The following is a 16,829-nucleotide window of genomic DNA, read 5'->3' on the forward strand; positions in this document are numbered from 1 at the left end:
GTTGGAAACAGATCAAAACCGTGACCGATAAATAGTAAAATCAAATTCTTATATGGTAACATCCGTAGTGTTGTTAACAAATGTGATAAGTTGTACTCAATAATTGACGACTGTGACGCAAATATATTTGCTCTCACCGAGACTTGGCTAAACGCTGATGTTTCTGATATGTTCTTGCCGGCCGGTTTCACTTATGTTCGCTACGACCGTTCATCTCGTCGTGGTGGAAGTGTGCTCCTAGCGTTCAACGAAAATATCTCTTATTCTGCAGTTAACTTAGATAGTAACCTTGAAATGTGTTGGGCTACCCTGTGTTCAACGTCACTGAGACTCTTAATAGGCGTATGCTACCGCCCGCCGGATTCGATTTCATTTGCTTCTGATCTTCAGTGTGTCATATCTAACCTAACTGCCACATATCCGTCCTACTATTACTTATGGGCGACTTCAATTACCCTAAAATAAATTGGACTGAAAATAGCTATCAATTGCACCTTTCCGCTGAGGAGCGTGACTTTGTCAACATGGGTCTGATGTTTAACCTCAAACAGTTAGTCTCGTCCCCTACAAGCATCACTGATTCTTCGTCCAATATTCTTGATCTTGTTGTCACCAACGCGCCCGATGTCGTCTCTTCACTATCTTTATTTGATGGCCCTAGTGACCATAAGTTCATCTCCTTTTCCGTCGAAAGAACTGTTCCTCGGCTAGGAAAACGTACTAAGGCTATAAAAAATTATAATCGAGGCAATTACGCTGCTATTATTTCAGAACTTAACATATTTCTTGAGCATTTTGTAGCTAATTTTCCATATAAGTCAGTAGATGAAAACTGGCGTATTTTCAGAGATAAATTAAAAGAAGTTGAGGATGTTTTTGTTCCTACGCTCCTGGTCAAGTCTTCTCCCTTTACACCTTGGTTCAACAACACTCTGAAACGTCTAAGAGCCAGGAAGAAGCGCCTATTTCGGTTAGCCCGTACACGTAACACTCCAGCAGCATGGAAGCATTATCATCTCGCCAATAAGGCATTCAAACTGTATTTTCAAAACGCTAAACAATCCTTTTATTCCTCAACCCTACCCCACATGATCAGTTCGCAGCCAAAAAAAGTTCTGGAGTACGATCCTCCCCCGCAGCGAAGCCCCCGTATCCTTACGGGACGCATCAGGAGCAGTTGCTTCGCCAAACGATTGCGCTAATATCATTAACAACTATTTTGCATCTGTTTTCACAGAGTCCTGCTCGCCGTGTATCCTTCCCACATCACCGTGTAACTTCCCTAAAATGACTAGCATAGAAATTAATTACAACGGTGTTTTGAAGTGCATCGAAAAATGCAAGCTTTCGTCCGCGTGTGGCTTTGATTCCATCAATTCAAAGCTTCTTAAAAACACTAAGAATGTCGCAGCTGAATTTCTAACTTTAACCTTATCACAGTCACTCTCGTGCGGCGAAATCCCATCTGACTGGTTAATCGGGAAGGTCATTCCAGTATTTAAATCTGGCAACAAGGAGGACCCATACAATTACAGACCAATTTCCCTCACTAGCTTACCCTGCAAGTTTCTGGAAGATATAATCATCTCCCATCTCACTGTTTTCCTTGAGGATAATATTTTTTTCTTTCCTTATCAGCATGGTTTCAGGCGCGACTATTCATGTGAGACACAGCTGGTAGGCCTAACTAACGTCATCCTCTCTACCTTAGACATGGGATTCCAGGTGGATGCCATATTCATTCTTCGCGAAAGCTTTCGACCGTGTTCCCCATGACCACCTATTAATGTAACTAGCAAGACTAAACCTGGATCCGTTGGTTCTGCAATGGATACAAAATTTCCTGTCAAATAGATCGCAATTTGTTGTTGTCAATAACACGTCATCTAACATCACTGAAGTAACATCCGGCATTCCTCAAGGTTCTGGTATCGGCCCTCTACTTTTCGTAATATATATTAACGACCTTCCGAATGGCTTATCTGGCAGACGACTGCGTTATCTACCGGAAAATAACATCAGTCTCAGACCATAACCACATCCAAAGCGACCTTGATAAAGTACAAGCCTGGTGCTCGAACTGGCTTTTACCTGTTAACTCAAACAAATGCAAAATTATGTCGTTCACACGTCGAATACCAGCCATTGTACCTTATCATCTTGGTTCCTGTGACCTTGAGCGCGTCTCCTCATTTAAGTATCTCGGTATTATCTTAACAACTAACCTGACTTGGTCAAACCAGATCGCTTACATCATATCTAAAGCTAATCGCTCGTTAGGATTCTTACAACGCAGTCTAAAGCTAGCACCCCCATCAGTTAAGAAACTAGCCTACACTACCCTGGTAAGACCTAAGCTGGAATATGCTGCCTCCATCTGGGATCCTTACCACGCAACTCTGATAAATTTCATCGAGAGCGTCCAGAATCGCGCCGCACGCTTCATTCTCAACGACTACAGCACTAACTCCAGCGTCACGGCAATGAAGCAATCTCTTTCCCTACCCCCACTAAGCCTACGTCGTTCTTTATCCGGACTCTCCCTTTTCCATAAAATATTTCATAACACATCTTTGCACTCTTTAATGTTAAACTCCCCATTGTACGTCTCTGAACGTCTCGATCATCCATTCAAAGTCGTAGTTAATTCCTCCAGGATTAATTACTATTACGAATCCTTCATCCCTCGCATATCTCGACTCTGGAATGACCTCCCCGGCGACTGTGTTACCCTGACTGACCCAATTCATTTTAAGCAATCTGTAGCTGTCTTACTAGGTATTTCGTTGCGCTAACCTGTATTGTGTATCCTTGTGTACATTTTATTGTGTCTTATATATTGCATTGTATGTATTGTATAACTGTTGTGTTGATGTGTATAAGCGGTTAATCTTATCACGCGTGTTGATTCTGTTCCACGTGCCTACATGTCTGACCTTGATAAGCAGCGCCGCCTAACTGTGTATAAGATCGCGCTGTATAGGTGGTTCTGATCCTCTTTTGTATTTGCTACGTGGCTCCGAGCTGTCGGGCCATGCTGTGCCGAAATTAAAGAACCTCTTGTTGGATGTTCCAAGTGTTCCGTGTGGCTATGGACATACACAACATATATGGCGACGAGCTGGTGGAGCGGTACATCTGGCATCATGAACGTTTGGTCTGCAAAGGATATTCTTCATGAACACTAGTGACAGCAAGGGTTTGGTTCAGCAGCAGCCGGAGCCAGTTCCGACAGGCAGCAGTATGGCTACAGGTATGTCAGCCCTTGGCAACATTGAACCTTTCGACGAGTCCGTTTCCGATTGGAAGACTTACGAACAACGCTTCACAAGTTATTTGAAAGTCAACAAAATTTCCCCGGAATTAGAAGTCGATGCATTCATCACGTTGATTGGACCAAAAACTTAGACTGCTGCAGGATTTACTGTCTCCATCGGAACCAACTTCAAAAACTGTGGATGAGTTAAAGTCAGCCCTACGAATGCATTTGTCACCACAACCATCAGTAATTGCTGAGCGAGCGAAGTTCCATGTTAGAAAACAAAAAGAAGGCGAAACAATCTCGGAGTTCGCCGCTGCGTTGAAGCACCTCGTGCAAACCTGTAAATTCGGCGCAACTTTGGAAGAGGTGATGAGGGACCGCTTCGTGACAGGGTTGTCGCGCATTGATATTCAGAAATGCTTGTTCGCTGAAGATGAGTCATTAACCTTGAAGCGTGCACTGGAAAAAGCACTCTCATTGGAACAAGCGAGCAAGAACGCAACAGACTGTCACAGTGATATGAGTGCTAACCAACAGATTCAGCGACTTCGGAGCGAAGGAAAAAAACTTTCCGTCGTAACATAAACAGCGTAGGGGTTGTTATCGCTGCGGAGGTGAAGGCCATGAAAGTAAAGATTGCCGATATCGCAACTTCGCATGCTTCAAGTGTGGGAAAAGGGGACATATTCAAGCAGCATGCATGTCAAAAGTGAAAGAATTGCGTTTTCCCAAGGCGAAGTCTGTCAAGACCATTCGCAACTTGAGTTCAGAAAACCACGAAGATTCATTTTCGCACTTGCGTGCCCTAAAGGGTACGGCATCTCCCATTTGCTTCGACATGACAGTAGAAGGGCAACTTCTTAAGATGGAGCTGGACACGGGGGCAGCTCTTTCCGTAGTTTCGGAAAATGTTTAAAAGGAACTGCTCCAACACAAGACATTAGAGCATACCGATGTCGTTCTCCGTACCTACACGGAAGAGGCCATAAAGCCTTTAGGAGTTGTTGTGGTCAACGTAGACTACAAAAGCAAACATTACTCGCTACCACTGCATGTCTTGGACAAGTCCGGGCCATCGCTGATCGGCAGTGATTGGCTGCGCCGTATCAGACTGGACTGGAGCGTGCTCCACAAGCTTAACGCCGTAGAAAGCAGCAAGGCGTCGTGTACAGAAGCCGCGAAAAGACTGTTTTCGAAGTATTCACAGCTCTTCAACAATGAACTGGGATGCATAAAAGAAGAAAAGGTGCAGCTGCGTCTCAAACAAGGAGAAAGACCGAAATTCCTCAAAGCACGACCAGTACCATTTGCCTTGCGCCCTAAAGTAGAAAAAGAGCTGAAGGCTATGAAAGAAATGGGAATCATTAGCCAGGTTATGACATCGGATTTCGCTACCCCAGTGGTTCCTGTCGTAAAGAGCAACGGCCAAGTGAGGCTATGCGGGGACTACAAAGTGACCATCAACCCACTACTTGAAAGCGTGCAGTACCCGCTCCCGCGAATAGACGACCTTTTGGCGGACCTGGCAGGGGGCGTCAAGTTCTCTCTGATTGACCTCAGTCGCGCGTATCAACAGATAGAGGTTGATGAAGATTCCCGAGACTGCCTAACAATTAACACTACTCTTGGACTGTACCGAGTAAACAGGTTGCCGTTCGGCATCACAACAGCACCCGCGCTTTTTCAAAAAGTAATGGACACAATGCTCAAGGGGTTACGCGGGGTGACGTGTTATCTGGATGATATTCTTATCACTGGCAATTCGGAACAAGAGCACCTAGAGAACCTGGAAGCTGTTTTAAAAGTCCTAGTACAACGGGGCGTACGTGTTCGCCCAGAAAAGTGCGAATTCTTCAAGGAGTCCTTGGAATATCTAGGACACGAAATTGATTCTACAAGCATCCGACCATCAGCAGATAAGGTTAAAGCATTGTTGTTGGCACCGCATCCAACAGATAAGAAGCAGTTGAAGTCGTTTATAGGATTGATAAACTATTACGGGAGATTTCTACCTCAGTTATCGACGGTGTTGCATCCTCTGTACCGACTACTACAAGAAAAAGTGACTTGGTTGTGGGACCTGGAGTGCCAGCGTGCGTACTCACAAGTGAAAGACTTGCTCGCGTCATCGGCAGTGCTTGCGCATTACGACCCCGACAAACCCGTTCAACTGAGCTGCGACGCATCTCCGTATGGACTAGGTGCGGTACTTTCTCACGTGTATGACGACGGTTCAACACGACCAGTAGCTTACGCTTCTAGAACTTTGTCAGACTCTGAAAAAAACTACAGCCAACTAGAAAAAGAGGCGCTCGCGCTTGTGTTTGGTGTTAAGAAATTTCATTTTTATCTTTACGGAAGGAAGTTTGTGCTTGTAACTGATCACAAGCCTTTGCAGTGTATCTTCGGCTCGAAGAAGGGCATACCGACGATCGCCGCAGCGAGGATTCAAAGATGGGCAATCTCGCTTTCTGCGTACGACTACATCATCAAACATTGTTCTTCGGAAGAAAACAGTGCGCCTGACTACTTTTCCAGACTTCCACTCCAGACAACGCGACAAAACTTCCGGGATGAAGTGGATTCGTTTTTCACGCTTTGGCTCGACACTTTACCAGTTACCAGCAAGGACATCGCAAGAGAAACGACGAAAGATCCTCTCCTTTCCCGAGTACTGGAGCACACCATGATAGGCTGGGCAGCTGAAATTAAGGATCCAAGCCTGAAGCCCTTCTTTCAACGCCGGAATGAATTGTCCGTACAGCAACGGTGCCTCATGTGGGGTCTTCGAGTGGTAATACCGCTGAAGCTGAGGAACAGAATACTAGATGAACTACATAGCAGTCACCCTGGAGTAATCAGAATGAAAGAACTGGCACGTAGCTTCATCTGGTGGCCGCATATAGATACGGATATTGAGACAAGAGTACGGGATTGCGACGACTGCCAACGTCACCGTAACGAGCCTGCTGCAGCCCCTGTACATACATGGGAGTGGCCAACCCGACCATGGCAACGGATCCAGGTAGACTTTGCGGGACCTTTCCAGCACCACAACTTTCTTGTTGTAATGGACGCGCATTCGAAATGCCAGAGGTTTGGCCCATGTCGTCAACATCGACGTCAGCAACAGTGGAAAAGCTACAGGACTGTTTCAGCAGGTACGGCATTCCTGAGACTATCGTTTCAGATAACGGTCCGCAATTTCGGTCTGAAGAGTTTAAGTCCTTTCTGCGCAACAACGGAGTTCGACACATAACATCGGCTCCGTATCATCCGTCTACGAACGGTCTTGTGGAAAGATTTATACAGTCGCTCAAGCAAAGTTTGAAGAAGAATCCGGTAGGTCCTCTTCACCTGAGGCTCTACAGTTTCCTACTTGCATATCGTACGACTCCACACGCTACGACACGGGAATGCCCAGCAACATTAATGATGGGGAGACGAATTAGGACATGTTTGGACTTGGTGAAACCGTCAGTATTGTCTGAAGTACGTCACAAACAATTCAGGGGAAGTCTCCACCGACGTTCAGTGGTGCGTAACTTTTGTGAAGGACAAAGGGTGCGTGCGCGAAATTATCGCGGGCTTCCGAAGTGGTTATCTGGTGTTATTGTGAAGCAGACAGGCCCAGTGTCTTTTGTTGTACGAGTTGCTACTTCCAGGGGCACACTTCTGTGGAGAAGGCACCAGGATCAACTTCTGGATGCGGAGCAGGGCGTTCCACCTGGAACTCCGTCCTCCGAAGAATTGTGGTGGGATTCACCTTTAACTGCTCCGGGTGATCGCAGCAACACTTCTGTCGTCGACGCAACGCAACCATCTTCAACGGGATAAGGGTGCCAAGAAGCCCATTCAGTTTCAAACGGTGAAAGAAGATACCCGCAGAGAATGCGGAAACCGCCAGACTTTTATCGCTCAAGTTAAAGTATCTTGGTTATCGTTTTTTTTTTGTCATAAAAGTGTATAGTGTGGCATCATTACTATTTTTAAACTTCGAAGTAAGATGTTATAATTGAAGATAAACTACTTAACATTAACTTAACATTAAGAAGGGAGGAATGATGTGTATAAGCGGTTAATCTTATCGCGCGTGTGGATTCTGTTCCACGTGCCTACATGTCTGACCTTGATAAGCAGCGCCGCCTAACTGTGTATAAGATCGCGCTGTAGGTGGTTCTGATCCTCTTTTGTATTTGCTACGTGGCTCCGAGCTGTCGGGCCATGCTGTGCCGAAATTAAAGAACCTCTTGTTGGATGTTCCAAGTGTTCCGTGTGGCTATGGACATACACAACATGTGTATTCTGTTTATATGTACATACCTTATAGCATATTGTACGTCTTGTTTTCTCCATCTCTCACTCTGTTTTCTCGTAATTTTTTCTGTATCCTTACCGTGTGCCCACCTCCGTTATGTAATGCCCTCGGGCTTTTAACGTATTAACAATAAATAAATAAATAAATAAATGTGCTGCACCTCTGAAACACCTAATAGTGACTGTCAACAGGTAAGAGCTTGTGTGCCAGGTATCATATTTTTTTACATTTGCTTCCCCATGATTATAGTTTTGTCCACATGATCTTGCAATTCTATATAGGAACCAGATGTCGGTAGCTCGCCAGATGTGGGTTGTGTACCAAGGAACGACACCACACATGCAACCCAGCTAACAGAGGCCGTGCTCACAAAAAATGCACACACCCAGACAACAGGCATTTATAGAAACCGTGGTATGAAAGAGTATCAATGGTCCTGTTACGTACATATGTCAAGTGTAGGTTAGGGTCCACATATCTTTTTACGATTCCCAGCTGTTCAGGTGGCACTGGACATTGCACCAGCCCAACGAGAAGGAAGCTCGAAAAGCACTCAGACACGTCACATTCACTGGCGTTCTACTCCTGTTCATAGTGAGGACGAGTCGGATGAGGAGCCTGATTGTGTTCGTCTGGACAAGGGAGACGTAACATATGAGCCTTCGCAAAGCTCCATGGACGATGGATATGTTATTTCAGCACTATGTTATGCGCTTTCTTCTTTTGCAGGTTATGCTTCCCTGATGCCATGTGTTGTTGAACTTTCTAGGTTGAGCTTCCATGACGAGGTCCTGGATGCCACGAACAACCCCGTGAACAGGATTTCAGAGCGAAAGTTCATCATCTTTGAGACAGCTTTAGATGTATTGCTGTCAAAGTGTCAAAAATGTTCAGAGAAAGTGGTACATGTCAAGAAGAGATGTGATGGAACTCTGCTGAGTGTGGAAACTGCATGTGCAAGAGGGCGCGTGTGCTCTTGGTACAGCCAGCCCCTCTTGAATAGGAAGCCCCTTGGGAATATTTTACTCAGTGCAGGCATCGTTTTCTCTGGTTCCAACATCAAGAAGACCTTGAGGTTACTGACATCTGTGGGGATATGTTGCTTCAGCTACAGGACATTTTTCAATGTACAGGGGCCGTTTTTACTACCCGCAATAGAAAAGGTAAAAGAGGGGTATAAATATTCACATGTGAAGAGTCTTATTCACTGTGTATTCTGACTAGTGCTCATGATGTTCATTTTTGTGCAGGTTTGGCAACATCACCAGACGGTCGTGCTTGAGGCAGCGCAAGGGCAGGGCTTGACATTAGCAGGTGATGGGAGGGCAGACTCTCCAGGCCACTCAGCAAAGTATGGAACATACATGATGCTTGACGCCGCACGGATGCAGGTGCTCCATATTGAAACTGTGCAGGTATACCGTGGCCCATAACATTTGTAGATGACTTACAACAACTTCTGAGATGATGAGTGGGGAGTTTCATCACCAGGGGCGATACTCTACATTTAGATATACCTATGTGCTTTTTTTTTTTTTTCCTGTCAGAGCAATGAGGTTGCAAACAGTCATGCCATGGAGCTCGAGGGCCTGAAACGCGCACTGCAGTTTCTTCGGAATCAGGGCATGGTTGTTCACAGGCTAATTACTGACAGACACGTGCAGATTCAGTGTTACATGCGAAAAGAAAATCCGGACATTGAGCACTTGTATGACGTGTGGCATGTAGCAAAGGGTACATTCTGTTGGACAATATGTGATGTCTCAGAGTAGACTCGATGGCTACGTTCTTTTGTAGGCATCAATAAGAAACTGACTGCAGCGTCCAAATTAAAAGCTGCAAAGGACCTCGGTGACTGGGTGAAGGCCATCATCAATCACCTGTATTGGTGTGCCATGTCCAGTCGAGATGATGACCCACGACAAATTTTGCCAAAGTGGACCTCCCTGCCAAGGCACATTGCAAACATACATCAACATGACGACCAACTTTTTCCGCAGTGTGCACATGGGGAAATGCGACGCACAAAGTGGCTCCCCAAGGTGAGATACGTCATAAACAGCAATTTTGAATTCTAAAGCTTGATATTCATATGTTATTGTAGACTCTTCAGCGTACACAAAACTGAAGGAAATTGTACTAGCAAAGAACCTTCTGAAAGACCTTCCCCAACTTTCGACAGTGGAGCAGACGTATGCTGTAGAATGTTTTCACAGCACACTAAATCACTTTGCACCAAAGACAACACACTTCACCTATGCGTGCATGAAAGCAAGGTAAGTGCAACATGTTCGAGGTGATGCACGTTCCTTAAAACTAGAAGTCTTTCTGCCATAGGACCTACATTGCAGTGATGCACTACAATGAAAACAGCCAGCGACAACAGGCTGTAAAGGCTACTGGGAAGCTCCGCTCTGCTGTCAAGTTTCCTCGGTCACGCAAAGAAGCTGTTGCATTTCCAATTAAAGAGGAATGCACTTTTGGTAATCACATATCATATGCAGTAATATGTGAAAGATTGTAGAAGAACTTCGCTGTGGTCTTGTTAATTTATAACAATTATCATTTGCTGCAGCCTATATGCATGATCTCTTGGAAGCAGTACTCCAAACTACGGCACACTACAAGACATATGCGGAAGCGAGGAAAAGCACCAACAGATATGCTCCTCCACCCCTTTCTCATGCTTACAACCATGAAGTGAGCATCCAGGCATTAGTTGACAGACACACCGCACGCTTCAACATGCAATGAGCTTGACCAAACCGTCTGTATTCCCAAAAAGGGGATAGAGAGAGAGCAAGAACAGGAAGAGGCAAATGAGATTGCATCTCAGGCATGTCTGTTTGTCAGAGATCAGCTTTTTATGCACACTACCCATGCAAATTTGAATAGAACTTCATTGCTGCTTTGCTGAATGCTGACACATGATGCTTACAACACAGGTTATGTGCTTTCTTCATTCGGGGTTGTTTTCGAGTGAAGGGTTTCAAGACGTACACTGAGGTACAGAGGGCAAACTGCAGGACAACCCGTCCGCCACTCTCACATGCCTACAGCTGTAACATTCAAATATGAGAAAAGAGCACCTGCCTAAAACAGCCCTTTATTGCATGTTACAAATATTGTATTGTGGAGAAGTGTGCCATTACACTGTGCGGAGTAGAGCAGCGCGGCTCGGTTGGCAGACTTCCACAAAGTAAAATTGTATATGATGGAAATTGATGTTCTCAGGCTGGAACACATAGAAAGGAGTAAAAAGAGCCACCAGCTTCCGTGGCATAGTGGTTGAGATTCCAATCTGCTTTCCACGCCGAGACTGGGAGGTGACACAGGTTCGAATCCTGTCACCGGCTGTGAGGTTTTCTCTGGGTTTTCCGAAGACTTTCCAGACAAATGTCGACACAGTTCCTCCTGAAGTCAGCCCAGGGCGCATACTAACCCCCCTGTCCCCCTACTCCTTCCTGCTGTCCTCTCCACATCTGTCCACATCTGTACGCCGCTCACAGCCACGGTTGCTTCGCAGTGCTAGCACCGAATTAAAAGAAAACAGAGCCCTGGACTGGTAATCTAGGTGACATGGGTTCGAGTCCTACAGCTGGCTATCCTTTTCAGTGACTTCCTTCTTTCATCAGTAAAACTGTAATGGGATTATACTTGAAAAATTACTTTCATGCAAAACTAATCGATTACTCTCAATGTTACTCGAAAGAGTAATTGATTGTTAATAATGCAGTTACTTGTAACATGCCACGTACAGGTCTGCCTGTTAGTGTTGGTCATGACTAGACAACATCAGTCAAAGGGACACGTTGAACTGCACCTGACCAGCGGCATGGCCGAGTGGGCTAAGGCGTCCGCTCGTTGGCGGTAACCAAGGTCGTGCTGTAGACTGGGAGGTGGTGGGTTCGAATCCTACCACCGGCTGTGCTGTCTGAGGTTTTCCCTGGGTTTTCCGAAGACTTTCCAGACGAATGTCGGCACAGTTCCCCTTGAAGTCGGCCCAGGACGCGTACTAGTCCCCCTGTCCTCTCTCCGTCTGTCCACGTCTGTACGCCGCTCATAGCCACAGTTGCTTCGCGGCGCTAACACGCAATCAAAAAAAAAAACTGCACCTGTAGCTTTTTTTAAAATCTTCATGAGCTGAAATAAAGAAATTGATATTCATATTAAACAAATTGTGTGGAAATGACACTGCATTTCTCTTGTACAAAAACAATGCTGTACAGACAACATAAACTCTATCATACCTAGTGTTGTGCATGCCGGAATCCAGTGTAGTCGCCCTCCTCAGATGGGAATGCATCACGAATTCTTCGGATTGCACAACTTGGAATAACAACCCTGTTTCCCTCCCCTAGGCGGTGGTAGATCCAAAATATAAATTGCCGGTACGCAATATACCTTTTTGCTCTGAAAATTAAAAGGCAACATAATGTCTTTGCCCACATATCGTAGCTGTCACCTGCTTACTTCTTTCTTGTATTTTCTCTAAATCAATTGTATCTGCATCAAGGCAGTGCTTGTGGAAGAGGTGGTGGTATGTGATGCACAACACACTTGCATCCTCCATAACATCTTGCACTCTGCCTTGTTCATTGCAGCAAACAGGGGATATCTCATCCTCCATGGGCATACAGTTTCCACAGGAGCACCTGTTGACATGCAATTCGTGACTCTGTACATTACATCGTCCAATACAATTTAGAAAGTATATTCTCATGCATACATAAGCTAATAGCGGCTTTTAGTATGTCATGCCCTATCGCCTTTGCGTACGATATACAAATATCGCACAATATAATAAACGCAAGGTCGACATTTTCGAAGTATTGCGATTTCCTACAACGCGCAGTTGAGGATAATAAAATTACGGGTTATCTATGGCCGTTGAACTTTGCGGGCACGATGCGTATTACTTACAAAGGAACGCCAACACCAAGTTGAGCGGCATTTAGACATGAGGGGAAACACGACACCAGCAACAGCAAGCAACGCACATGTGCAACATATAACAACGAACAACTGTAATGTTAGGTATCAGAGGAACGGGTAGTGAGTTATACGATACTTCCATGCTTGTGAATAGTTTATGTATCTGTTATGGTCGAAATCATGCAGAATGAGCGGACACTTACCAGTCGAATTCTTCCACACGTCGTCCGACGGCGGCGTGTTCTTGGGCATCCCCTGATTCTTCGTGTGATCCTAGCTGTGGGTCGAAGATATACGGACGAACGCCTAAGTCATCCGAGAACTCATTCTCGGACTCCCACAATGAGGACGAAGATTCAGAGTCCGACATTTCGAGCGCGATACGCAATACGCCAGCAAAGTTTCTCTTTCGCCCAGCTCACCGGCTTCCCCAGAGTAATGTGTGACGTCAAACCTGCCTCGGCTGATCCCAAGATGCTCTGTGCTCTCCGCGGGCAGCTCCCATGGGCGAGCGGTGCAGCGCTTCAGTAATCGTTCATAACATACCAATCCGTTCGTCTTTGGCATAAAATACTTGCGGTTCTATATATAGTATTAGCCATGTGAAGTGCATATAGTGTGATGATTTTCCCACAGTCACCGAATTTCATTTCTGTTGTCCTTTAAGCGACGTGAAGCTCGCTGAAGTGAACCACCTATATGTCACGGTACTATCGATAGTCAAAAACTATCGATAATATGGAATGTTTCGATAGTATCGCCCATCACTACCGTGTTGTTCAGGAAGGCAGGTGACCACAGCGGGAAAAGAGACAGTGTGAACAACGGCGACAAGCGACCGCAGCATGTCCCCGCCGTTGCCGTATGCGTGAACTAGCCAACGAGATAGAGAGGATCTAGAGTGCACAACTGCCTGGGCGAGGCTCCAAGCTTTGATGCCAGTAGGCGACCCTCGCCTTTCTCTCTCGCACTCTTTTATTTATTTCTAGAATCGCCCCCGGCAATGAAACTCCCCATTCGTCCTCTTGAAATAAAGTTGTTGTTCTGTCAAGGCAAGAACGAACGAAGAGCGAACCGAAGGACCAATGAAACGCGAGTGTGCAACGCAAGTTGGGTTGAAGCGGCCGTGGGACATCACGCTCGAGCCAGCCCAAGCAGCACAATGTACTGAAAATCGAGTGCAATAGGGGTGGACGGTACGTGTCTTATCAATGTACTTTAGTTGCGCGAGCCTGTTCAAGGCCTTCCACCTATACCCGTCCACCCCTATTGCACTCGACTTTCAGTACATTGTGCTGCTTGGGAGTGCAACTTTCTCTGCACGAAAACAATCAGCTGAATTCACTATAAAGCCGGTTCCTTATCCGACAACGGCAAAGACGGGTGCTGAAACACGACGTTCCAAATTCCGCTATCTTTCGGCCTCAATGACTTCTCTGGTGGTCTTATACATCTCGCTATCACACTGTGACGATCATATCTCTTCCGTAGGCTTGGGAAACATTGTTGGCGGCATTACGGAACACGAAATGCATCAAGTCTGTCTACTTTTAAAAAAAAACTGATCAACCAATTCGAACTAACTCAAAATTGAGAACGGTGAACGGAGCTTGTGGAAACAAGTCGGAGACTGCGTGCAACACTTTAGTGACACAGTTTCTATTGCTGCCGTATTGCTGAAGCTTTGCGCTTTACTGTATTGGTTTCTAGCTATTATGAGAGTTCTTCGCTGCAGAAACGTCCATTATTTTTCATTAATGTCCGCACGTGGAGATGTTAAAGTGCGTGTTGTCAGCAATAGATGCCAAAAAGGTGTTTAACTAGTTTAACTGTCCAACAAAATTTTCGCTAGTTTATACAGTAATTTGTTGAGCCAACCTCTGGTCATAAAAGGCGAAACTTGTAGTGTAAATGCTTGATACCTACCTTTACCAAGTGGATATCGAACCTTGTTCTTGACAGTGTAACACGGTGATGACGCAACACCGTAGGTTTTCTTCTCCACGATACTAGAATCACAGAGCAGTAGTTGGTGAACAACAAGTTCATCGGGCAATAGTTTTTCACATAAAAATAATTTGAAGGAATGTACACAAATGACATATGAACGAACGTGTGCGTGATCCATTCGATGTCCGTATACCTGGATTGTCGGTATGTGTGACAATAGCTAGGGTTCCAGATTTTCGGACTGAAGTCTGAACAGCATACGCCGGTAAAATTTAAAGCAATTCGCATTCATGCAGAAAAAATCCGGTTTTGGTTCCGGTCATTTGCATATCAAAATCCGGTTATGGATATTTCAACCCATGTGATCGTTTCAGGACATTCAAAAAATGGAATGACTTCCAACGAGGATCAGCCCCAACCAACTCAGCCCCCTCTTGTTCAACATCATTATGGCCTCCCTTCCTGCACAGCTGCCTAGTCACACCCACATCACAATCTATGCAGATGGCATTTGTATTTGGACCTCTGCTCTTCGTCGTGATGCGATCCAACGTCGTCTACAACGCTCCTTGGACACAATTGCCCACTATCTTGCCGACCGTGGCCTAGCCACCTCACCCGCCAAGACTGTCGCCATGGCCTTTTCACGGAGATCGTTCCACAAATATCCACTCTTCATCGACGGTTTGCCCCTAACCTTTTCTCAAAACGTGCCGTTACCTGGGCTTCACAATTGACCAAGGCCTCACATGGTCAACTCACTTGAAGACGCTTGTTACGAAAGCCTCCAGCCAGGTCAATGTCCTCAAACGTATCGCATGTGCGTCCTGGGGCCCGTGTTGCCAGAACCTCCACCGGGTTCATACGGCTCTTGTTTTGGGCACACTGCGATACAGCCTCCCGATCCTCCCGATCCCAGCCTTGAAAAAGCTCGTGACGCACCTGTGCAGCACGAGCGTGGATTGTTCTGCTCTTCGTTAGCCCTAAGGTAACCTAGCTATCTTAAACCCGAAATAACCCCTCACCTTCAGGCCGATGGCCAAGAATGGTGATGGTGGTCGTTCCGGTCTCCCCGGAACGCACGACGCGGTTCCCCGAGGCCGTAGTCGCTCCCCGGTACGGAGAAACCGGTCGAACTCCGCCCCTTGCGAACGGACACTTCTGTCGCTTCAACAGCCTTCTCTGGCCGAGGACCGAACATCAGGCACAGAAGTGTACGACGTAAGTCAGACCAGTGATCCAATGAATTGTGATGAATCACTGGACCAAGATATGGGGGACCCTTTCACGCTAGTGACTTACAAGAAAAATAGGCCTCAAGGCATCCCTGTATTGTTCAAGCCAGTTGACCCTGGAAAGTCGTTTTGGAAAGTCAATCCCAACGTGGTAGCGAAGACTATTCGCTCTGCGGCCCAGGAATCAATTCTCCGTCATCGTGTCAACGCTGATGGCTCCATGTGCATCTTCGTCCAGACGGAAGGGGCAGTGTCTAATCTGATGACCCTTAGTGAAGTGGCTGGGGTGGCAGTTACTGTCACCATCCCCTCCTCATACGTTAATAACATGGGGAAAATCTATGACGTCCCACTGGAGTATACCGACGAGGAACTCACCTCGTATTTGGGAGAGGATGGCGTCATAGCCGCTCGGCGTCAAGTGCGGCATGTCTCTCATGAAGATGGGTCGGACCAGTACATCCCCCTTCGAAATGTCATATTGACCTTCAAGTCCAACAGAAGGATACCTGAGGAAGTTAAGTTTGGTTTCTCAACGCATAAGGTGCATGAGTATGTGGAAGGTCCAGTGCAATGCTATCACTGCCAGAGGTTCGGTCATCTTGCTCGAAGCTGTCGATGGCCACTACGGTCGAAGTTCTGCTCTCAGCCGCACACGCTCAAGGAATGTACAGCGCGAATGTGCAAACTGCGAGGGACCGCATGCTGCATCGCATTCTTTATCTCCCCGGAAGAGGGCAGCTACAAGGCGCTTTCAGGCTCGTGTTTTGACCAACACCCCTTCCCCTTCCCCTGAGATCAGGAAGGCACGACGTAGTGCACAAACGGACGGAGGTTCAACTTTAGGTCTCCAGGCGGCCAAAAGTGATGGTCGACCACAAACTACTGCGAGATCCCAAGGGGCACCTCAGCAGGTCTCAAAACCAACAGTCAAAACCCCCAAACCACAAGCATTTAAGCCTCAACCGAGAAGGCATGTGCGGCTCCTAGATAGCCAGCATGACATCCCTAATGCTACCACTCCTCTCCGTGCAACTTTCGCGGCCGCAGTGCGAGGTCCAAGGAAGACCGACGAGACTCTGCCAGCAGCGCCTCGACGGCTGAAATGGCACTCCCCCCAGTCTTCGAA

General features: G+C 46.4%; 1 protein-coding gene across 1 annotated transcript; it reads right to left on the minus strand.

The window, feature by feature from the left end:
- Nucleotides 1-10,625: 10,625 nt before the first annotated feature.
- On the minus strand, nucleotides 10,626-12,885 carry LOC135370347 (uncharacterized). The gene is made up of 3 exons (XM_064604108.1): nucleotides 12,719-12,885; nucleotides 12,054-12,235; nucleotides 10,626-10,639 (listed from the first exon to the last, which is right to left on the minus strand). The coding sequence occupies exons 1-3, from the start codon at nucleotides 12,883-12,885 to the stop codon at nucleotides 10,626-10,628; spliced, it is 363 nt and encodes a 120-aa protein (XP_064460178.1).
- Nucleotides 12,886-16,829: the final 3,944 nt, after the last annotated feature.

The sequence above is a fragment of the Ornithodoros turicata genome, chromosome 1, assembly GCF_037126465.1.
Source record: "Ornithodoros turicata isolate Travis chromosome 1, ASM3712646v1, whole genome shotgun sequence".
In the NCBI taxonomy this organism is placed as follows: domain Eukaryota; kingdom Metazoa; phylum Arthropoda; class Arachnida; order Ixodida; family Argasidae; genus Ornithodoros; species Ornithodoros turicata.

Bases quoted from the DNA above. Each gene is read 5' to 3' on its own strand.
- LOC135370347 (XM_064604108.1), bottom strand. From the start codon at position 12,885: ATGTCGGACTCTGAATCTTCGTCCTCATTGTGGGAGTCCGAGAATGAG. The intron at 12,236-12,718 runs GTAAGTGTCCGC...GCATGTCAACAG, and splicing joins CGTGTGGAAGAATTCGACTG to GTGCTCCTGTGGAAACTGTA.